The 25,018-nt window shown below is 44.8% G+C and overlaps 1 protein-coding gene across 3 annotated transcripts in view; it reads right to left on the bottom strand.

Moving 5' to 3' along the window:
- The window catches only part of FSTL4 (follistatin like 4), a 197,949-nt gene that overhangs the window by 131,730 nt on the left and 41,201 nt on the right, over window positions 1-25,018 (bottom strand). For 2 of the 3 annotated variants that reach the window (XM_064672240.1, XM_064672242.1), the window contains exon 4: window positions 5,168-5,404. The exons of the other annotated variant lie outside the window; for it this stretch is intronic. In XM_064672240.1, the coding sequence (XP_064528310.1) occupies window positions 5,168-5,404 (237 nt within the window). The remainder of the gene's footprint in view (window positions 1-5,167; window positions 5,405-25,018) is intronic. 3 annotated transcript variants of the gene reach the window in all.

Genomic DNA, 25,018 nt, shown 5'->3' with positions numbered 1-25,018 from the left:
TTACCTCTCTTTAGAACTCTTTAAACTCTTAATATGTTTACAGTGGACACTGAAATGATCACTCCAGGCTCAGGATCCCTGCAGGAGCCCCCAGGCTGCTCCCAGAGGGATTAATTGCCTCCCTCCCAGCAGCCCCCAATCCAGCTCCCTGCCACCAAAGCAGCCTGTCAGCAGTGCTGCAAACTTAAATCAGCAAATATTAATTGCCAGCTGGGAAAAGTGCCATTAGTTCACACTCAGACTCTTTCCAGCTGGAGAGAGGGAGTGTTAAATGGAGCAGATTTCCTTGCAGCCTCCACACCAGGCACGGAGCAGCTCTGCCTGTCCTGCAAGCACTAAATGAGCAAAGCATCAACACCTTCCCAGAGATGCTCTGAGATGCTCTTCTGCAGAACAAATTACTTCTGGAAAGTAACAAAACACAGAAATAACAACAAATAAAGTACAGAGGAAATAAACCACCACCACCTGAGGCTGAATTCATATCTATTTGAGATTCCTGCAGTGATATCAGTTATCAGCCTGCTTGGTTTGTTGAGGTTTTTTTTTCCCAAGTTTGTAATTTGTTTACGTTCAAGCATAGAAAATTTTCTGTCAGCGTGCAGAAGATTATCATGTTCCTTAATTAGAAAGAAACTTCTTGAAAACTGGAGGAAAGATAGAGAAGTTGAAAATGAAAGACTGTGTGTAACAGAAAGGAGAAAGGCAGAGAGATTTCTTCTGAAATTCTGTACAAAATCTGTACAAAATTATGATTTATTATGGGGACAGGATTGACCTTGTATGGGATGGAATGTTACTGTCAGGTATTTGCTAAAAAAAACCCCAAACCAACACATATATTTTAAGCAGTGGGACCAAATTATTAAAAAAATTCGTGCTGACATTTCAGGAGAGAAGGGAGGAAGGAGAAGAATGGCCCTGGAATACCAGACATGAACATCCTTTTACAGAGCCCCATCTCTCTGCACAAAATTCTGTCAGATCTCGTAAAATCAGAGCTGTAGTACAAGTTGGACTGAATGGACAAAACCTCCTGAATTAAGTAACAGGCACAGGGCATTTACATAATGGAAAGTTCAAGTGTTTGGTCAACTGAACCAGAATTCAGTTGGGCTGAATTCATGTCAGAGCACAAACCCAATCTGAGCAGCTGCAGCACAAAGCTGCTCCACAGCCCAGCAAGAAAAGCTGAGCTCTTTATAAAAAAAAAAAAACAACAATCCACCTGGATAAAGGATGTCAGAACCACAGGAAATAGGGAATGAGCTGGGGGGAGTCGGGGCTGATGCAGAAGAGTTTTGGGATTGCTGATCAGGCAGAAAAAAAAGCAGGAAGGGAAAGTAAGAAGGGTGAAAATGACTCCTAAGTGCTGCAAATGGGAAGGCACAGCTCTGAACAGGATTTCTCTGCTGTGTGTAAACTGCCAGGGAAGGGCAGTGCTCGGATGGCTCTGGGAAGCAAAACTACTGAGCGGTGTCTGTGCAGCTTCCACTGGCCAAAAGCAGTGAGAGAAAATGAGGGAAGAGACAGAGAGGGTGTGAAAAGTCAAAAGGGAAGAAAAATAAACAGAACTGGAAAAAAAAAAGAGGACTGCTGCTGTGGGAAAGCAAAGCCCAGTCCAAATCACTGTGCTAAAATGATATAACTGCATTATCCAAAGGCATTTATTCAAACAGGAACATTTCCAGGCCAACTGCTCATTCTGGACATCTGTGGGACCATTGTCATTATGAGCACAGCTATCTTTCCAGTATTCATGGGATTTAGGAGTGCTTCTGGGGAAGGAAAACTTCTTTCCTCTCCACTTTGGCTCACAGCAAAAGCACTTTATCCGCATGTATTTTGCTACCCAGCAAAAATCACCAACACTCCACTCAAATGACTATGGAAACTCATAAAGCAGTGAAAATACACAAAATGAAAAAAACCCCCACACAGCAGAGCAGTCATAAATAGACCAACCTCCTTATGGGAAAACCAAACTGTATTTCTTACCAGGAAAGACAATCAGATCAAGGAGAACGTGAACAGCTGAGAGTAGGATTGACATTTCTCCTGAGACCTCTGGATGTAGGACTTCTGCTTTAGGGTATTTCTCTTGGGGCTTCAAATTCCCAAGTGAAGTTTTCCACCCATTTATCATTTGCTTTGTCAGCTGAGGAAGAGGGGAGGCATTGATAATTTTGTGTCTGGGGAACTGTGCTGCAAGAGAGGCTGCAGGATGAAGCCTGGGAGGTCACTCCTGCTGAGATCTCCCATTGCTTCACCCACATTTCCATGAGTTTTTTTAATGTTTTGGACTTTCAAGATTTCAAGGAGCCATTTCATCCCAGGCTGGGCCAAGGAGAAATCAGTCATTTGCCTGGAGAAAAATTATCTTCTGCTCTTCCTAATACTGTTGCTGGTCCAGAAGGCAATGTGTTGAGGTAGCACAAATCCAGCAATGCTTCTGATCACACATGAGTACCTGCTATCCACCAGTATTTACAGAGCACTTCCCATCTGACAGATATGCTAAAGGACCAAAGAATCCTTTCCCAAAATACACAAAAGAAAACAAATCTTTGCAGTATGGTTTCTTATCAGTTCACTGGGGACAGACCTAGCTCAGACTCAGGGTATTAGATCTCTGCCACACCTTAAGGCCATCCAGTTTGTCACTGATGGCAGAGCACACACACACACACATATGCAATCTGTGGTGTCCCTCAGCTCCACACAGGAATTTAAATCTTAATTGAACAAGTCAGTTGGGACAAAAAACCATGAAGCAGCCCCCTCATCAGCCTGACTGTACTCAAATAATTAAATTATCTACTTGACAGAAAGCAAACAGAAAAACACACACTGTGCCTCCTGACAGATGGAACCTGAGCAACCTGGTCTGGCTAAAGGAGTCCCAGCCCATGGCAGGGGGATTGGAATGAGGGGCTCTTCCAACACAATCCATTCTGGGACTGCATATTTTGCACCTTTAAGATTTTTCTCCAGTCAAAGTTCTTACACTTCATGTCACACTTCTAACAGTGCTTAAAAACCTGTAGCTTAATTGCTTACTGAAAATTTCAGTTTAGAAGAAACCACCATCATTCTTGATTTAAAAAGAAGAGATTAAAATACCAAGAAACAGAGGGATGCACAGAAGGTTACTCAGGAACTGCATGGCAGAAAAAAACCCTAATATTTCTATGGAGTCCCACTCTGTGGGATTATTCCTCCCCTTATGGTAAACTTTTTTCTATATGTTATCTCTGCAGACAGAGGTGTGAAGTACATTTTTATTTATTCACGTGGGAAGAGAAGTGAGGTTGTTTCTTTCTTCCCTTCCATAAAGCTGTTATTCTGCTGAAAAGCAGATTTAAGCAGCGCTCCATGGCAAAGAGTTTGAGGGTTACTTTAAACTGGGACACAAAACTCCTCCTTTCCTGCCATCATTTCATGGTGTGTTCAGGGGAGTACTGAAGCGTGACATTGCATCATTAGGTGTAATACAGCCCCTGCAGGGGCTGATTACTGCAATGAGAGCTCATTTTCTTTAACACTGCCTGAGATAAGGAAGGAATAAAATCCCAGGCCAGAAGCATCCTGGTAAAAAGGTGGGCGATGTCAGGAATGGAAAAACTGAAGGCACTTTTTGGTAGCCAGGGGAGGAAAATCCCCTGAATGGAGTGCTGAGCATCCCTGCAACCAAGACTTCCCTCTTCTTTGGAAAGTTTCTCCTGTTGCAGAGGCCCTCCTGCATCTTACCCAGGGGTGGAGGCAGTTTCCAGCTTGATCCATACCCTGATCTCACCTGATACCCAGAGGCAGGAGCACCAGGACCAGGAGCAAGGCACAGGTGTCCTTTTTAGATGCTCCTTTTTAACATCACAAGCAAAAATTCCTCCTTGCCTTGATCTGCTCACGTGCTGTCCCTGGAAATATGCCTTTAGGTGACCCCTTTCCATGAGTAACTTCATACAAGGTCTATTGATCCCAGACCTAATTACCTGCTTTGGAGTCAAGGCTCTGACCAGCTCTGCTGTCCCCCCTCCCCAGCCAGACCTCCAAAACAAATGAGACTTTGCCCTGCAATGCAAAGCAGTGCCTACAAACCTCTGGAAAAGTTTTGAGCTGGATCTTAGTCTCCAGGTCTCTTGTGAGACACAAGAATGGTAATGCTTTTCTATCTCCAAAGGGTATCACAAGGATATATTAATAAGACTCTTCAAATGGATTCTTGTTTCTTAAATAGGCTCTTCTAGCATCGTGTTAGTAAACAAGAACCCATGATGGATAGCTCTGTGTACAGCCAATCTCCTGGGGGCTCAAGTGAGCTGAAGATAAAGGAATTATTTTCATATTTGATCACGTAAATGTCACTGGATATATTTGCAACAACCCTCTCAAATCTTCCTGTAGGTATATAGAGTCATCTTTGACAATGAGCTTGCAAGATATACTCTAGTGAGGCCTTTATGAGGCCTCTCATTAGAAGTAAAATAATTTACAACTCCTTCCATTCCCTGCCATTTCATCACATGCTCCTGGTCCTGCAGTCTCCCTGGATGACAGGATGGTACAGGGAATACAAAATATTAATGGGAAAGACATGGGACTGGTGATTTGGTGCAACGATGATAATGAAATTCGTTCCTGAACCAGTAAAAGAGCTGCAGCTGAATGCATCCCACTGCTAACCAGAACTGCCCTTAAAATCACTTAAAACTCTGTCCTCGCTCCTCTTTTTTCATCCAAACAGCTCCTTTCCTTTGCCTGTGTCACTTTCCCAACTGGGTTTTTGTTTCTCATCATTGCAACGAACTTTTTGTTAACACCATCTACTTTTTCTTAACGTCTTTTGTCTCGTTCGAAGCCTTTTCAAATGAATTGGATTGTAAAAAGTTATTATGCTGGCAGCTGAAAGTACTGAGCAGCACAGCTACAGTGCACACAACACGTACGGCGACGTTAATTATTTACCAGTTCCCACTTTGATTACATTTCGCGTGGTGATGACACTCAGGGGCTTAATAGCTGCATAAAACATTGTGTATGTTCTCTGCTGTCCCGGAATAAATCATCCCTGAGAAATTCAGCTCTTGGAAATAAAACACTCCGTTCAGCCGGGATTGCGATGAGCGGCGGAAGCTCCGCGCCGGCATTTATTTCAACAACGCCCTACCTTTGAAGAAACACTCCTTGCTGTGGACGATGTAGATCTTCTTCCTCTGCAGGCAGGAGGCTCGGTGCAGCTGGCAGTGGTTCTCGTAGAACCTGCCGTCGGAGCCGCAGACGGGCATGTAGGTGGCCTTGCACTCCTCCAGGCAGCGGCACTCGGGCTGGCGCGTGGCGGGGTCGAGGACGCAGCGGCTGCCGCGCCCGCACGGCTTCTCACAGGGGGCCTGCAGCCCGTCCAGCTCTGGGGAGAGCAGAGACACCGGTGAGAGCCACGTCTGCCCCGACACACCGCGCTCCCGATGGCAGCAGTGTGAGAAATAAATCATCTGGTTTTATTATAAGTAAAATGAATTTAGTGGGAAAACAGAGGGCGGTGGGGTTTTTCTTTTCTTTCATTTAATTGAAGAGTTTTATGCGCCTCGTGGAGGCTGTAAGGTGAAAGGCCCATCTGGGCCCAACGCCAGGGAAACGTCACGGGATAGGGAAAAAAAAATATAAAAATGGAAGATATACCCTGGCCACGTGGCTGGCCTTTGTGTGTGGACACAATCAATTAGGAGGGAGGGTGACATCCTCTCCAAAATTCAAAAAATTACCTTTTAAGGTAAAATACCTGTCACCTGTTGAATATTTAACACCTTAACTGACCAAGAGGGTACAAAAAGGGCGCATTTTTCAAACCGCATGTGCTTTCCCAGGCCATGTGACTTGGGATTGCACCCCCAGCACTGCAATAAAGGATTTCTCGCTGCAATTTTCCTTGTCCTGCAAGTATTTTGTTGCCGTTTCATAAATTAAAAGCGAGGATTTTTCGGGCAAGCAGCAAAGGCTTTGGAGCAGCCGAGCACTGCCCTTTGAGCAGCAGTGGGTGGAAGTGCCCTCAGACCTCCAGCGCTCACAACACTCAAAGTGCTGCACGGGGAAGTGATGGATGTGTGGCCCTTTGTTGTTTTAGCCCCTCACAAACCCAGAGCCCAGAATAAACCCCAGGGAGTTCCAATCAGAAGGCAGCTCTGCAAACCTGCACTGCTGCAGCCACAAAGTGCCCCGAGTGCCAGCACACTCCAGCTCTGCCCACGCTCGGCTCCCACCCTGCGAGCCAGAGGAGTCCACCCAGAACCACAATGTTCCCAAGGCTAAAACACACACAGGTTTCAAGGAGAGCCCAGCAGACAATTGCTGAGAGCTTTGTAAAAAATAAGCCCCCAAGAAAGACCATCACTGGAGTCAAGGAATGTTACTGGAAAACGCTTCTCACTGTAAAAGCGACCACGAGTATCTCTCTGAATAATGGTACACAGGGAAAAATAACTTTCTACTGCTTTTAAGAATTCACTGGATATGATGTTCTGAATATTACTGTACTATCTGCTGTTTCATACTATTAAAAGGGTAAGGAAGCTGCCCTTGTGCTGTAACATTTTCTGCTTATGAAGTTTCCTCCCTTAAAGGCTTACACAGAACATCACTATAATTCACACAGGACAGGGCACTTCCAAACAAGCCACTGCTCAGAGCAATAATTAGCATTATACTCAATGAAGAGAGTTTCAGGAAATTAGATTATTCTATGCTAATTGGAGTACACAGGGTTGAGCATTACAAAGGGATGCTGCAAAAGGCATAATTACAGCAGGAATAAGCACTTCCTAGTGCACAACCTGCTGCCAGGCTTGCACAGCCTTCCAACAGCCACAGACTCCAGCTGCATCTGCACCAGGGACTCAGTCTGGACCAGCAAGGTGGTTTGGAAGCAAATCCTTGTTCTCTAAAAGTACCACACATAGGTTTGGCTCTTGGTGAGGTTTTGGTGGGCACCAGCTTTCAGAGGATGCTCAGGTGGAAGCACTGCCCCAGATGTGCTCCAGCATCCAATGGGACACATCCTGCAGCACCTGGAGCACCACAACATCCTCTCAAGTGCACCCAGGGCTCTTGCCTTCAAAGATTTTTCAAGCAGCCAAACAATTCAGTGGCAGAGCACAGACCAGAGCTCATCCAAAGCCCTCCAGTCACATGTAACAGAGATGTGAGGAGATCAGCACCAGCTACTTCACCCTACCAATCCCTTTTTATCATGCTAAATTCCCTGGTAACACCAAAACAGCCCCTGCCTTGCCCAGCATTTCGTGCCAAAATGCCCCGGTGTTGAAGGTCCATTTCCTCTCCTCGTGATCAAGGGGTTAAAGCACCTGCACAAAGTTTCTAACAAAACCTCATTTTAATGGTCCCCATTAAGCCTTTGTTTTTATCACTGTAAATCTGAAAGGGAAAAAAGTCTGTTATTGGAGGATTAACTATTTGACTCAATAACTCATTAAAATTCCTCCAACTTGGCAAGCTGAGAAATATTGACTTTTCCTGACTTGTAATAAACTAGAAGGTCAAAGCATCTCTGAGCAGTGCAAAAAGTACGGCCCCTGGAAGGAGTGACTGACTCTTCTTTCCTTACTTCACTAATTGTTCCAGAATTTTAGCAAATTATCCTCAGAAATGCAAATTTTGGGACCTTGGGAAGACCTCACTGTCAAGGCCATATTATTTATAATGCCTGCTGTAAATCAGAGCAGCACAAAGGATGAGGGCTCGAGGAAGCTCTGGCCAAGCATCCTCCTCCTTCTAGTGGCAGGACCCACACCTGTACAGCACTTGCCTTGTCCATCACAATGGGCCTCAAAAGACATGTTTTGGAGACTGCTGTTGATATGAAGGGTATTTAAAAATCAAGATTCAAGAGCTATTATTGTCTATATAAATGTAATTCAGCTACAACTACAGCAAAGCCCTTCCTGGGCTGTCTTGATCACTCAAAATTGATCTCTCAGAGCTCACACCATTCAAGGACTGCACCGTGCATCCCACTGAAGGTTATTTCTGCCTCCTCCTTCGAGGTGGGTTGCTCTGATTTACTGCACCAGGTCACATCTGGGCAGGTCACAGCTGCACCCTGCCCCGGCAGCAGCAAAAACCCTCTCAAGAACCTCAAGTATTTTTGGTATTTTGATTTTTAATATAAAATTCGTGTTATTGAAGACAAACGCTGTGCTTATTAGAATGGAATTTTGAAGTTTTTTAATGATACATCCAAGATTTGGTTAAGCACCAGCTTATAAAAAAAAGATAAAATACTTAATCTTTCCTCCTTCCATGGAGAAACCCCAGAAAGCCTGGCTACGTTTATGCCTCATTCACTCTGTTCACAGTTTAATTTATTCTGTGTTCCCAGATGGACAACTCCTGGTTAAACACAGCTTAGTGTGGTAAGGGCGAGGCAAACAGCCAGAAAGGAAGGATTCAAGTATTTGGGAATCCTGATCCAAGTCCTCTGAAATCTGTGTCTGCGAGCAGAGTGTGAACAGGGGATGCCTTTGCCAGAATCTCATCCTGCTGACAGCAGCTCTTTAATTCAATTATTATTTGCATAATCCCTTGAAGAACTAAAGCTCCCCACAAGCACCCTGAGTTGTGGTGAGGGAGCTCAGGACAGTGAAGGGTGTGAGACAGGACTGAGCAGTGTGAACAGAGAGGAGAGAAGGGATTGGAGTGTAAAAGCTTTGCTGTCTTTATCCAGGTTTTATCTGGAGCAGCCCCACACACCATGGAAAGGGACTCTGAAGGTGGAGCCCTGGGCAGGACACTGCTGTGCATGAAACAATGCCTTCCACTGCTTTTTTTGGCCACATTATTAAAAGTGACTGAATTCCTCGCTCTTACAAGGATTATTAAAAACAGAAATGGGAAGGGTAATCAAGTGAAACTACAACTAACTGCTCCCAGTATTTATGAGCCTCACTGCACTGCATGGAAAAGGCATAATTTATTCAATTTATTGGTTGCAAAGAAAGTAATTTACTTAGGTTAAAAATTTATCACCTTGCAATACAAGCCACTTTTCAACACTAATGAAGTTTACTCAACATGGCCAGAGTCTGAGGTGTTATATTGTACTGGAACCAGAAAGACGGGGAGAGGAAGCCCAGTTTCATTTTCATACACCCATGAACACACTTGACTTCTCAAATTGGTTCCTGGTTGCCCCTGAGAAATTTGGAATTCCAGTGAAAAACCAAGAGCTTGGTGCAGGCAGAAAATACCCGAGGTCAGGAATTCCACAGGGCTGGTTAACAGGCTGCCTGCATCTCAAAGCAGGACTTAATCACAAAATTAAGATGTTGCTGCCACAGTGGAGAACATTAATTCATAAAGACAGAGACCTCATCTACCTTTCACACACCACTAAATATGTTACACATCAGACTGAGGCTCACTGGCCTTTTTTGTTTCCCCACTCCCAAATGGAATCCTATTCCTTACTTCAGCAAAACTCCCAAGGAGTTCAAAGGAAGGTTGGGTTCAGCATGAAGAGAACTGCTTAATCTGTGTCTGCAGTTTAATACCAAACAAAAACATCGTAATTACTCAGCAGAAGGTCCCTAATAGTGAGCAGTTATTCTGCAAACAGCACCAAGGAAGCACTCAATATTACAGGGATGTTTTCTGTATCAGTTTTTACATCTGAAAATGGGGATTATTGTTTCTTTCTGTATCTGCCAGAACTCTGAAACCCATTAGGGGTCATACCATGAAAAGGCATTTGAAAATCACAAGTAACTATGCTATTCTTAGTGCAATTAGCCTAATTTTGTCCCATTTCAAATCCATTTAACCACTGTGAGATCAAAAGCTTCATCAGATATTATTTTTGGATGGTATTGTGGTCTGTGAGGGTACTAAGAGGAAAAACAGAGACAAAAGACACACACAGATCAAAAGATCCAGACTATGTAAAGCATATACAGAGATTACTGCAGCAGAAACACCAACCCAGACATGAGCCCATATATATTTAGAGCCTTGCCATGAAACTCTTACCATGCACAATTTACTTGATTTTTCTCCTCTTGAAAGAGCAACTAAAGAGGCAATTCATAAAATGGCTCTTTATTAAATGTTTATCTAAAGTTATCTATGAGAGGTACTGCACTTTGAAGGCAATTTGATTGCATTACTCCTGTGCAGCCAGAACAGACACAAACCCAAATCTGTGCAGCTCCCCCTTGGCATCACACCTCAGCCTGTGTCTGTGAACTGTCTAGCAGGTCCCACAACCAGCCAGCCAAGAGACAGCACCATGTCAGCAGAAGATAAATGTATTTCCTGCATGGACCAAAAGGATTAAGTGTTCAGGGCCAGTTTGGACAGGGCTTGGAACAACCTGGTCTAGTGGAAGGTGTCCCTGGTCATGGCAGGGCTTGGAATGAGATGAGCTTTAAGGTTCCTCCCCACCTGAAGCATTCCGTGATTCTGTGATTTAATTCAGTGTTTCCCACATTTCCAGTGCTGGAGCATCCCAGCAGCAACATGCAGGTGCACAGCCACGTGTGCACATCTTGGTCGTGGTTTTAATATTCTCAGTATTCCACAGCCCCCAAAATGCTGAAACTTTACAGTCTCAGATCTGGAGGGAATAGATCACATTAATACTTTGGTAAAACTCTGTATCAGAAGGATTGGCTCTTCTGAAGGAAGGCAGTGAAATTCCCATAAGGTCACTGCTCAAAATCACTCTGGTTGCCTTTAATCTTGCTCATAAATCCTCTGCCTGCCCCATTTCTTCACTCCTACTCTCAGCACCAGCCTTGCTCTCCCCCTTCCCTTGTTTTCTGTGGGCTTTTATCCTTTGTGTCACGTCTCTTTCTGCTGTTCCTTCAATGAAATTCTTGTGGCAGAGACTACGGGGAGATTGGAATCCAATAATAAAATAACTATGGATGACTTGCCTGGTTTTGTGTTGATCCTCCTTTACCAGTGGAGCTGCTGGAGGGAAGCTGAGCAGCCTGGATCCTCCCAGCTGTCTGCATTCTTAACCTTTAACTCTGTCCATGCACTCTGCCTTTTGCTTGCTCTCCTTTTCCCCCCAAGATGCTCAACCTCCCCTGGCTCCTCCACCCTCGCCAGGAACCGAGACCTTCCCACAGCCCTGTCCCCAAAGCTCCTCAGCACAAGTCTCTCACTTCCTCCACCTATTTTTCAACATCTGATCTCAAAATTTGCACAGTTTTACCTTCCCTTTGATCATTTCTACCTGGAGGAAGGCAAAATGCATAAACCAGGTGTACTGGGACGTGCTGCAGTGGCAGGGGACATGCACGGCCACCACCTCTCACACGGGTGTCAAAGCATCTCGCAGTATTAACAGTGGTTCAAAAACAAAAGACACCCAGTTCCCACCTGAGGAGCATTCTACAGCCTCACAGAAATCTCTTCTTTTTCTATTTTTCGACTCATTACTTTGTAATAAGACCATTTATCAGAAAATACATCCATTTGTTTATTGTACGCCTGTTTTCCCCTTACACACAAACACAATGTTATTTCAGACTGGAGAGAGATGTTTTCAGTTTCCTATTTATTTTCTCATTCAGACATCGGTTTCTAAGGCTCATTGAGGAGAAAGAAACAGAAACAAAAAGCCAGCTCATCACTGTGTTTGTCTCCAAAAAAAAAAAAAAAAGAACGTTATTCTGATTATTTATTTTTGGTTGGATGAGGAACAGATAACAAGCTTTTATAATTAATATTCACTCAGTTTCCTTATTACATTATTCTTGCATTCAGCTCTAAGTAAAAAAAAAAAAAAACCAAACCCAGTCATCTGACTTGCACTAAATTGTGCAAGTGCCACTGCACGAGGCTTCCCAGTGATGGATTGGAACCCTCAGGGAGTGTCAGCACAGCAATGCCAGGGTCAGCACTTCCTTTCCTTTGAGAGGGGCACGTCACACATTTCAACCTCACAACTGAAGCCACATCTTTAAAACTGTGTTAAAACACATCTCAAAAATGTGCAAGAGGCAGAAGCACCAGACTAGAAAAAGATGGAGGTTGGCAGAGGGTACAACCTAAACATGCAGCAATGAAATCACAGGGTCACAGAATGCTCCAGGTTGGAAGGGACCTTAAAGCTCATTTGATTCCACCCTCTGCCATGGGCAGGGACACCTTCCACTAGCCCAGGTTGCTCCAAGCCCTGCCCAGCCTGGCCTTGGACACTTCCAGGGCTGGGGCAGCCACAGCTTCTCTGGGCAACCTGTGCCAGGGCCTCATCACCCTCACAGCCAGGAATTTCTTCCCAGTATCTAATCTAAATCCACCTTCTTTGCTTGATGCCCTCATTGGAGATAAGGAAGATCATGACACGAAAGGGGCAAAAAAAAAAATCTTTGGGACGATGATTTCAAAAGACAACTCAGCTTGGTCTGTTGAGACAGCAAATCTATGGAGTCTTTTACTGTCCCCTCCTTCCAACTAGATTAATTTACAAGGATAAAAGCTTCCAGAGGGAATCCATCAATAGTTGCATCTGTGTACAATCTGCAACACTTCTGTCATTTCCTACTACACCTAAAGGAAGGCAGAGAGCTGTGTGAAAATTAGGGACTGGATTCATTTAGTGAGTCTATTCCTGAGAACTGTTTTGCTGTAGTAGTTGCCATTTTCTGGAAATAAAAGGGGAAAAAATATTAAACCTATTTAGTTGTAATGGGGTTTGTGTTAGTGCAGGTGTTTTGTGTTTGGGTGGTTTTTCACTCCTGGCTGAAGCATAATGTGTGTTTGACTCATGGCCACTTTCCTTTATGGAGGAGGATTAGTGCCCCTCCTGCATCACACCTTAAATCAGCACAAACCTCCAGCTTGAAACTGTTGAGGCTGCACAGTGTCTTTTCACAATTTTTTTTCCCCCTAGGCCATTTCATTTCTGTTTTCCCAACCAGATGCCTCAGAGCCTCACAGATTCTGAGCACAGGAGCATTACCACATAACACGAGTGCGAGGCAGGAGCCAACAGGTCCATTACAGGGAGAAATACAATCACACAACTACTGGATGAGGATGTGTTACATCTGTGTGGGGACACAGAAGAAAGGATGATGTTATAAATCAGTTTTCACAGAATCACAGAATGATTTGGGTCGAAAGGGACCTTAAAGATCACCTCGTTCCACCCCCTGCCATGGGCAGGGACACCTTCCACTGGACACCTTCCTCCAAGCCCTGTCCACCCTGGCCTGAAACACTTCCAGGGATGGGAAGAACACCCCTGGCAGCATGGCCAGGACTGCATCCCACCTTGAGGGGGGACAGCAAGAAGAGGGGGGGTACAGGCAAAGCATCAGTGCTTCACAGGGCCAGCAGTCACCACAACTTCAAATACTTCATTATTTGAAAACCCACCCAGCTTTTGGAGCCCAAAGGGAAGCTTTCTAAATGAGCCAATTGCCAGAAAGAAAAATTGAAAACAAACAAACAAACAAATAAAAACCCCAATAAGATTACCTTTAAAAATTTTTAAGAGCAGGATACGTCTTTAAAATAATCTTTATACGCATTAAGCAGTGCTTGTCAGATAAGGTTCCTAAAAATTCGGGAACAAGGCAGATTTAGTTTACAATGGTAGCAAACCCAGCACTTCTGAGGGTGTTCTCAGGTCGCTGCTCAAACCCACCCGTGGAGCACGAGCTGGTTCAGATGTGCATGGCCAGGCACAGCAAGTCCTTTTCAACTGCAGTGTTACCAACACACATAAAAAACCCCACAACATCCCCCCCAATCCCTGACTCCAGGCGTGCCCCAGCAGCTCCGCCGCCCGGCACAGGAGGCTGCGGTGCCTGGAGCTGGAACTCAGAGCTGGTCAGTGTGAGGGAGCAGCAAATGCTCCAGGAGCTCAAAACCAGACTGAAACATCTCCACAGCCCAACACAGATCAATATCCATTTGCAATCCCCTTTCCCATTCTCTGTTATCTTTAATGAATTCCCATTCCAAGACCGAGAAATAAGGAGAAACACTATTTTTAAAGCAATGCCATGCAAGCCTTCTGCAGTCCGTGCTAAGTTTGTAATTCCCCACTGGTCTGGTTGGCTATTTGTTGGCTAATCCAGGGCACCAGGATACTCCAGCACACTCATATTTTGTGGGCACTTAACTCCATCTGGAGTCAATGTTAACACACAGAAACCTCCATCTCCCACAGGACAAACTCCCTGAGCCTGGCAGCAAATGCACCCCGGAGCCAACAGCCACAGTGAATACCCAGCTTTTGGAGGCTCTGTCCCTATTTCTCACTCCCTTCCCGAGGATTTCACTTCTGCATCAATAAAGGAAATGACTCTGACTGTGATTGAAGATTTATCTCCCCTGAATATCAGATTTCAAGATCTCTCCCTACTCCTGAGGTAAATACCACCAGTACACCTCCACCTCTTTTCCCAGTCCTGCCACATCAGCCCAACCTGCACCAAGCAGTGTTAAGTATATGCATCGACATCTCAAACTCAACAAAAAGACATCTTTTTTATCCCCACTTACCCTCCAGCAGTTACTTCTCCCTGTGCTCTCCTACAAAGGAGGGCAGCAGAATTAATGCCATTTCTCCTGCATTACAAACCTTTTACTCCCTCTGTATTTGCTCCGTGCTGAAGGAAGCATTTTAAAGTGCATTTACCTGATGGAAGAGTTATAGGCTACTGAAAGGATAACGCAGGAGGATGAAAAAACCTACTAAAAAGCTATTTTGAAAGTGAAAAGCCTTTAAACTTCACATAATGTTAAAACTGGCTCGGAGGGTATTGGTGCAGAAATGGAGCATTAGCACCAAAATGCTAACATTAGCTGCCTTTTTTTTTATTATTATTCTGAGGAGTAGAATATATCACCAGTTTCTCAGGTTGAGACAACCTAAAAAGAAAAATTGAGAAGAGGTGAAAAACAGATGAAAATCTGTAGCTAATTAAGGGTTCCTGCAGTGGCTGTATTTTTGTTTTGAATAGTTTTAATTTAATCTGAACTTTCTTAATCTGTACAGCTGGGCATCTGGTTCAGGAAACTGCCTTTTTTTGGAGGGGGAAATGAGCTTTTTCCCCTCTGTGGCATCAGTGCTGGTCCACAGCCATGCAGAGAGTCCATCCAGGACTGATCCAGCAGCCTCCACTCTGGGTGTGGGAGCACTCCTCACTCATCCACACAGGAGAGCTGGCTCTGAAAGGGTGGATGGAAAATAACAGGACATGTATTCACTCCCTTCCCTTTGAAAGTCCTCTGTACACGGAATAAAACCAAGCAACCACTGATCAAATCAACAGAGCACTGTTTCCCTTTGAATACAAAGGCACCAAATGAAAACAAGAGGGTCACATTTAATAGCAGAAGAGGAAAAGCTTGGGATAAAAAAGCAGGAATAAGCAGCAATCATCAGTCATCAACATCAGAGTATACTGGGCAAAGGCAGCATTATGGGTTTTTTTATTCTTCTGAGAAAGGGAGTGGAACAAAATGCATTTGGGTGCAGGGATGTGGCACGTGTTGGGCTGATCCACACGGACACAGCACAACTGCAAGAGAGGAGCACAAGGTGGGCACAGTTACCTGCCAGGGCAGTAGCTGCATCTGAACACAGGTCAGATGAACGCCAGGAAAGCCCCAGAAAACCAGTTTAAAGCAAAGAGATGAGATGCCTGGCACGAACCAAGAACAGGCAGGCACCATGTTTGGGATTGGAGGCTGGAACTGGGCTTTTCTACCAGCTCATTCCCTGGTGCCTTAGAAAAATGAAGTAAACCTATTTGTTGTAAAATGGGGGGACCATTCACGGAACTCTCTGGTCTGTGACCCCAGCATGTCCCACTCATCCCTTTGGATCAGGACATGGAGCCCTTGGGCAGCTCCAGGGGAGTGAGGTGATGGGGAACCAGATCAAAAGAAAGGCAAGAGGGGCAGCACTTTCTCCAGTCCCTTTGGACAACTGCCCAGAAAGGAGAAAACCAGTGAGAGTCACTACAGTCACTCTAGAGGAGTAAAGGCAATAAATAAATATAAATAGTAAGAGTAAATAGGAACATCCTGTGCTCAGGACACAGCCCTTTTCCCAAAGCACATCGAGCTCAAGTGAGGAATTAATCAGCAGAGAAGCAGCTGGTGCTGCCCCTTGACAGGGCACACAGGTCCCCCCACTCCTCAAACTCCACACAGGACCCTCCAGTGCCTCCCCACGAGCCTGGTGAGCTCTCTACAACTCCCTGACAGGAGGGGGGAGCCGGGGGGGGTTGGTCTCTTTTCCCAGGCAATGATCAGCGAGACAAGAGGGCTGGGTCTAAAGCTGTGCCAGGGGAGGTTTAGGTTGGATATTAGAAAGAATCTCTTTCCAGAGAGAGTACTCAAACATTGGAATGGGCTGCCCAGGGAAGTGGTGGATTCTCCATCCCTGGAGGTGTTTAAGATGGGACTGGATGTGGCATCAGTGCCATGGGCTGGGAACCACAGTGGGGTTGGATCAAGGGTTGGACTGGATGATCTCGGAGGTCCCTTCCAACCCAGCTGATTCTGGGATTCTATGATTCTATGAATATTCTGCAGCTCAGTACATTGAGGCAGGAGCCCAAAGCTTGCAGAGGAAATCCATGAGCAGCGTGAGAGGGATGACTGGAAACGCCTGGAGAGAAATCAGGCCCCATCACCTGCGAGCGGCTCCATCGGATCGACTGCGGCACGAACCTCCTGCAGCCCACCCAGAACCCGGGAACACACCCACAGCCAAATTCCAGCTGCTGGTTTGTGCTCACAGTAAATAGGATTACTGGCAGCAGTGAAAAGTGAAGTCCTCTGCTGAACAACACACTGGGGATGGCAGCTGCTTTCCAGCCTTGCACTGCAAATACCACCTTGCCAGAGCTTTCTGTGCTAATGGGGCCTATTTTCTCTACAGGAAAGGAAAAGGCAGGAGAAAATTCAATTTTTATGCTTCCGAGCCTGCTATTGATGTGCATGTGTTCAACTGCTCCTGTTCCCATTAACACCCAGCATGGGAGATTCAAACAACTTCAGGGCTGCTACAAGCTGGGGTTGTCCAGCAGACAGAGCAAATGTTTAAAAAAAACCCCAACCAACAACAAAAAACCCAACAAAAAAAGTGTTATTTTATTTTAACATTTTCTGCACTAAATAATGTAGCACGGCGTTGACTTTAAAACCTGCACTTCTTAATGGAAATATTTGTCTCCCCCTAAAGCACAAACCAGAGCTGGCAGCTATTCATGTTCATAACCCTCACCAACGGGAGCTGCATGTGCAGAGCAGGTCCTACAGGGATCCCAGAGGGTGTTTTACTGACTCCAACACAACCTGCAGGCACTAAATGGCTGCCTTCAGGTTACTCAGGTGGAAGAACATGCACAGTGCCCATTTTGGGGGGGAAAAAAGGTCTGAAACTCAATAAAACAAAAAAAAACCCACCCAAAACCCAAACCCTTGGGTGTCACTGTGAAATGGAGTGAATGAGCAGCCAGCAAGGAGGGGAGAAGGGGAAAAAGGTAAAATAAGAAAAAAGCAAATTCCTCTCTGTGTGATGGCAGGAGCCATCCTGAACTGCAGTCAAGTCTCCCAAAAGTTCCCATTTAAAGTCCTAATTGCCTCAACATTGCCCATTTAAGTGGGTAAAACACAGTAAAAAATTCAAGATTATGGTATCTCCTCCCAAGTAAATGCCTCTCCATTAGAAACAGGGCTCAGATTCTAAGGACTGAAGTTTAGAGGAGAGGGGAAAGACCATTTTTCTGGTATTTTTTATGTGAAAACGTTGATCAGCAAGGAAAAGGTGACCCCTGAGGACAGGGGCTTGGTGGCCCCGAGCTGGCACAGGCAGCTTTGTGGGTTCCAAAAACTACTTTGGAGTTTCTGGGCTCCAAAAGCCATCCAAGGCTTCCTCCCACTGGATTTGCTACATTTGTACTGGCAATTCAAATTGATTTTATACTGAAATACTGCTGTGGGATTAGAAACCACCGTGTGAGGTGCAGATGTACTTAACACAACCAGTAGCAAACACACAGTTATTAAACAGAGGGGTGGGAGTATGAAAGAATCATAATTCAACACTCTTAGAGCAAATACTGCATTTTGAAAGGAAAACCAAGGATCTCCTTTCTTCCCTTACTGTGCATCAGCACAACTATTCCAAGTGCTCAAACTTTAAAAATGCCTGAAAGTCTTGGAAGACATAAATTGGGATACAGAAAAAAAAAAAAAAAAGCTGCCAACACTGAGCTTTGTACCAGAGGGTCCAAAGGGAGTCCACAGCAGGGACACAGCAGAATGCATTAAATCTCAATTAGATCATAGCACACAACAAAGCACGGAACATTCTCATCAGATTTGCTCACCCAAGGATTAAGGGATTTCCTTGGGAGAGATCTGTGCTCACAAAGCATCTTAGGGACCAAGCTGCTCCTGGCAGGGAAGAGCAGGCACCTCTCTGCACTCTCTTAATGAACTGCACCCACTAAATGGTCTCAAAACATGCTATTTTACAGGTTTGTGTGGCATTGACAGTGCAGCTGTGAAGAGACACAGCTCAATATTTCCAAAGTGCTTCCAAAGTATTTTTATCAAAAATATTTTACTGGTAGCTGTCTGAATATGCCTAAATGTCAAAAAATAACAGCATGGAAAGAAAAAGGAGAAAACAGAAAAATATAGGAAACACAGAAGAAAATAAAGCTTTGATGGCAGACTTCAAATTTTAAACATTACTGTAGCAAGGTAATGTTCCAGCCATTCCTACAGCAATGATTTAGGCAACGTTATGAAGTCATTATTTGTAAATGTGTTCGTTGTAAAATGCTTAGGATTAATAAGGCTTCATAATTATGCCTGTAAACACCTGACCATACTAATTTCTTCCACAGGTCCAAGGTCTGCTGCCTGCACTCCATGCACAGCTCCTGCCTGTCATCTTCCAGTGCTGTCAGCCAGGACAGGCTGCACCCAGTGCAAACAGTTTGCACTTTACTCCTAAAGATCAGTTAATGAAGTGCAAAACTTCAGAGCTGTTTGATTAAAGTGCCAATGCTCGTGAAATCAATATGCCAGGAGAGCAAAGCTTTCCTCCTATTTAAGCAAGAAGAAAAAGTCTGAAATTTTATGTAGAATCCAAACGCAGCAATGGGAGTGCAGACACTCTGGTTTGTAGCTATTTCATATGATTTACAAACACCTGCTGTTGGTACACCTTAAAACACACATTATTCAATAAATGCTGTGGAAATTATCTTAAAAGCAGCAGTGGTCTGACTCACTTCTACAAAAGCACTACAATACCCCCCCACAGCACTGAGGCCTTTGAAAAGGGTTCCCTTGCTGAGGAGCAGCACCAGCAGCCAAAAGCCCAGCCAGGCCAGCAGCTTGGCAGGTCCCCACACCTCTGGAGGGAGCTGCTTTCATGTGCTCCAGTCAGACCCATTCCCTACCCACACCAGAGTATTCCATCAACCAAGTGAATGGCTTGATGAATGCACTCCACCCCACTCACTGGGGCTGGAGAACTTCAAAGCGTGGCAATCAGAGTATTTTCATGACAGACACGAGCTGTTAGTCCTCCCCACAGTGGGAGACAGGCTCTGAGCCCCCCACTGAAAGGCTCTCTTGAAAGGGGACATCACACTGGCTTCAAAAACCCACCTGGGAGTTCACAGTTCTGAAACCTTCCAGCCTCAGCAGGTCAAACCTGGCAACCCAGCACCCACCCTGCCCCAAAATAGCTCCGAGTTTCAGCTGTTGTAACTCCCTTAATGGTTGAGCTACAAAGCTATGTGGTCATAGCCCAAATGATGTTACACATCCCCTGACTGTACACACTGAGATTATGACTGCTCAGTGCACTCAGCACACACACAGCCACCAGGGAACACTAAAAGCAAATTCTGGCCCTGTCTATCATCCATAATTCAGGGGAAATCAGGGTTAAAAAAAGTGCATGAGCAATCGACATAATTTACAGGCTGCAAGTGGGAGAGCTGGCAGTCTCCCGCGTCATAAAGTTTAAATAACGGCAGTTTAACATCAGATGTGCCCACAGCTGGATTGCCATTAGCTCCATTACTGCAGGGAGCAACCCTTTCCTGAGCTGGGAACCCCCACCTTGCCCCACCACCAGCAGGATTTCACCAGGAACGATCAGGCAAGCACAAACTGCTCGGTACTAACAGCAGGGGAAAAAAGAAAAAGGGAAAAAAAACCCAACAAAAACCCCACAAACCCACCTTGAAAAGTTTCATGATGCAGGTGGTTGTGAGAGGTGCTGCCTTTGAAATGGAAGGAGGAAAGGAAGGAAAAGAGTATCAAGTTTTAGAGATGCCAATCTTGATCGATAGCATGACATTTACCACTATAGGATAATTTATTCTTGTTGTAAACTAACAAAAAAATATTCTTCTTTACACAAGGGATTATCAAATTAATTCAGTGTGTGTGTGCACACTGAGGGGTATTAATTGATCATTCAATCTAAGCCAGCTTTCAGTCAATATTCCTTAAGGAAATGAAAGCTGGAACAGTGACTGTTTTCTCCCACCATCCTCAGGTTCATCCACAGTGTATTATTTTCAGTGGAAAATCTAAACTTCACAGAATTGAAGGATCCCACAAGTAGGGCTGGGCATTGGGAATGGGGTTGCCAAACATGCCACCCTGTAAATTAGCTTTTTCAGCTGATTCATTCTCTGTGTCACCACCAGCCCCTCTGCAATTAGTCATGGGATGACTCTGAAGAGGCACAATAGAACTGATACCACCCACAAGTGCAGAATTAAACTTGAAGAAAGCCCGAGCCAAGCTTTCAGCCTGGCCACTGCTCCTGCTCTCCAGAGAACCTCTTTTCAACAGAGGAATTCTGCAGAAATCAAACGAGAACTTGAAGACAGGAATCCTGCAAGTAAAAGGAGTTAATGAAAAATCACCTGGTTTCACAGCACCCTGCACATATCAGGACACCATCACCATTCTAAGTACTACTTTTCTGCAGTTAATGCTGCAATACCAGATTTTCAGGGGCTTTTTTATTTATTTATTTTTTTTGCTTCCTTCCTGTTGTGTTCAGCTGGCAAGTCCAGCTAAGCTGTGCTAGGAAAAAAAAAAAAGAAGTATCAGCACAGAGCCTGAATCTTCAGTCAAAAAGTCCTTTTTTACATCCCCCGTGTGCAGATTCAGCACGTCCATGGCACAAAGATGAAGAGACACATCCTGATTTAATCTTGAAACACAACTTGGTAAGCAGAAAGCAACAAGAGAAGGTGTTTTTCCCCCCTGTGATTCAGCTGACAGTGTCAGCAGCAAAGTGGGGCAGGTATGGTGGGAACAGGTAACACTGACAGAGCTGTTCCCTTCTCTCTTGCAGAGCAGAACAAAGAAGTCAGGATGAAGCCTCAGGAACCAGCCACCCAAGAAAACCCCAGAGACCTCCATCTCTCTTTTTTCCCCCTCAGCACCACCAGCATTTTTAATTCCACCACTTCCCAGGAGATGGGTGTCCATCCCAGGTGTGCTGAGCGTGCTCCATATTATCCTCTGGAACAAGGACCCCTGAGTTATGGGGCTTTTTTAGCTTTTTTTCCCCCCTCTTTTCTAGGTCATGATCTAATACTCTTTCCTGGGCTTGCAGAGTGCATCACCCAGCCAATCTGCACCTAGGAGCAGCCTGGTATGTGGCAAATAAAAGGTGCCCAAGGGGTGAAATATGGCACCAAGCATCCCTTGAATGCAACCACAGGACCTTCCCAGGGAATTTATGATACAGGCTTTTCCACCACATGAGGTGGGGAGAGAGATCTGCAAAGAAGGCAGATCATAGCTTAAGTTTATTTATGATTTATCTTCTTTACTCCAGTACCTGGAGGAGAATTTAAATGAGGCATTTCCAGCACTTCTCTGAACACCTGAACCACCACACAGCTCAGTGGAAGCCCTGGACTATGTTACCCCCAAAATGCAGTTTGTGGCATCCCTGCTGCCACCTTACACTGACAGAGTGGTAAAAGGAGTGGCACATCTGGAACCAGCAAAAATTTCAAGGAAATCAGTAAGATGAGCAACTTGATAAAATCTTCCTCTGTCCAAAGAGAAACTCAAAATCCTTTTTTTTTTCTGGAAGAATTATCAGGGTCCCATCCAGAATACCCTGAAAGCAGGGGGAGCTTCATCATTAATACTGGTGGGAACAAGAACTCCTGGTTGCATTTATTCCCTCCAGCCTGCCAAGCTATATTTAAATCCCTTTCCTCAACAGGGAAGGAACTTAACCAACCTGGAAAACAACAAATCAATGCTCCTTGCATTGTTTTTCATGTCTGACTCCACATTAATGCTGTGTCAGACACCATCAGCATCAGAAGAGGCAGCACCAGCCTTTGCCAGAACTGTTGCATTTTCTCAATGAAAAAGGGAAATAGAAAAGAGGGATGAGAAAAATTAATTGCCCAGAACCTTTTTTGTGCTGTACTTCCCCTATGATTTGGGCAGAGCTGCTGCTCCTGGAAACAAAAACTGGGAGAGAGAAGCTGTGGCTGCCCCTGCCCTGGGAGTGTCCGAGGCCAGGCTGGACACTTGGAGCAACCTGGGCTGGTGGAAGGTGTCCCTGCCCAGGGCAGGGGGTGGGACTGGATGAGCTTTAAGGTCCCTTCCAAGCCCAACCATTCCATGTTTCTACATTTCCATGCTGAGAATAGAGATTTCCTTACAGCACAACTTGTGGATGGAGAATTAGTTTCCTCATCAGTGAGGATGATCCCAGTTGGGACACTCTGCTTTCTGCACCAGAACAGGAAGTTTCCAAGCAATAATATCGAGCCAGAACTCAACATTGTGCTGTCAAAGAAAATTCTCACAAGTGCAGAAGCCACCTCCCCACGGTCTTCAAAAACCTGATGGCCTGTGGCATCTATTTGCCACTCTTTAATCACCCCTGGTTAATGGCTGAGACTTTTTGGCAGCATTTTCATGGTCAGGTTACCTCATTTCAGAAGAGTACAACTGCACTTACAGGCAAACATCAAAAAGGGACAGCAAAAACATACAGGGTTTCTGCACATCTTTTCCTTATGTGTTTAGTTGCATTTGAAACTGCTTTTAATTGCAGATCTATACAGTTACATGTGCTGGTCGCTGCTGGGCTCCCTGGGAATCCTGTCACACAGAGGGACAAGGCAAAGTGTCACAGTCAAGGATTTATAGACAGCAAAGCCATGTGAGTGGAAAGATTTAATCCCTTGCTGCTGAAAACTAACTGGATATAGGAGAAGAGAGGATGCATACAGCTGTATGCAAAGAGAGATGAGGATGGAAAGGCTCCAAACTCAGGGCTTTTGGTAAGCAAATGTTATCCCCCTGAAACTCAGAAAAGTCTGCAAAACTATTTTATGTCTTCTCCAATTAAAAAAAAAATCAGTAGAATATAAGGAATGAAATTACTCCCTTTGACCAAAAGGTGATTTAAATTCATTCTACTCCTAAAAGTTTGTGCAGCTCAGAACTTGTAGCACAGTTTGAAAAGACTGTTCCCAAAGAGCAATGAATTACATACACAATAGAAAGACAGTGGAGATTTACAGACCAAGGCCCTCTGTCATATCTAAATTAAAATATAAACCCATGGCAATGGATTCTCCCTTTAGCTCTCTTAAAACTCTAACCAGGGTACAGTAGCCAGTGGAGAGAAAAGGTTGTATCTTCAAATCCAACAGCAACAGCTTTGCTGAAGGACAGGAGTGCTCGTGGCTGTTTCCTGTGCATTGTGGACCTTAAAGATGCTGGTATTTAACAAACTTGAAGGACCAATAAAGAACATAAAATAATCCTTAAGAAAACTCCACCTACAGAGCCTTCATAAAAGCAATAATTAATAAAAATGCTTGAGATTTTCACAGATTTCCAGCACATCAACTTGGCTGTGCTCTGAGGGGAATCCCTTTGGCCTCATCCCAAGGGGATCAGCATCCAAGGAATGCTCACAGGTCCTGCTCCTGCTGAATCCACCCACCCCACAGACCCTGCAGGAGCCGAGAGCTGCAGCAGCAGCTTCACTTGTGCCACAGCAGGGACGTGCAGATTATCTGGCTTGGAACAGGCTGAGGTCCCTGCAGAGCACTGCCACCTTGGCACTGCCACCACCAGGAGCCTGCCAAAGCCCAGCTAATTCCAACTGGGAATGCCTTCCAGATTATCCACTCCTTCAAGCTCTGCAACCCAGTCACGTTACAACAGCTTACACACTGTCACAGCTCTGCATCTGAGTTGGATTATTAGAGGGCTGAGAGCAGCCACTTTAACAATTAATTTTTGGGTGGCATTCTTCACTCCTGCATATTTGAGCAATGCTGTTTTTCCATCAGATCTGCTTTTGTGGCCAGAAAAATGGTTTGAGTGCCTTACAGCACCTTTGTTCTCAGGCAGTACTGAACTTCTTTGAAATATTCAAAGTTTAACCAATTGATTTTGCTCCTGGCAAGTCTCACTGCGTGGAGCTTTGCTGAGAGTGTCGACCTGCACTCTGAAAAAACTTCCTATCACCTACATGATCTACTTCTGGAAGAATGAGCAAACATCCATTAATACAGAGCTAAAAGTCCAGAAGTCAGAGAGTGGTCAGTATAAAGTAAAAGAAATCAGAGTAAAGAGTGAGAAACTTTCTTTGATGGAGAATCCCAACTTCCACCTGCTTTGCAGCACAGCAGGAGTAAGAGGGTTAGATGGCAGAGGGGACAGGGATGCAAAATGCTGATACCCATTTGCTTTGTCTTGCTTGTGGCTTCCTGTTTATTCACGGATTTCATATTAAATTTACCTCTGGAAAATCCTATAGGAATTTATCACCATATCCCTTCAAAATGCCACATAAATATTAACTCCCCTCAGTCGCTGTCCAGGAAGTGTTACTGGATGTCACATTTATCCTCGAGGCAGAGGAGTTTCCACAAGCAGCCAAAGTGAACAAGTCCTTCTAGATCCTTTACACTTTCCAGTCACATCATCC

This window comes from Pseudopipra pipra, chromosome 15 (assembly GCF_036250125.1).
Source record: "Pseudopipra pipra isolate bDixPip1 chromosome 15, bDixPip1.hap1, whole genome shotgun sequence".
In the NCBI taxonomy this organism is placed as follows: domain Eukaryota; kingdom Metazoa; phylum Chordata; class Aves; order Passeriformes; family Pipridae; genus Pseudopipra; species Pseudopipra pipra.
This window is presented reverse-complemented; position numbering and strand designations above follow the sequence as displayed.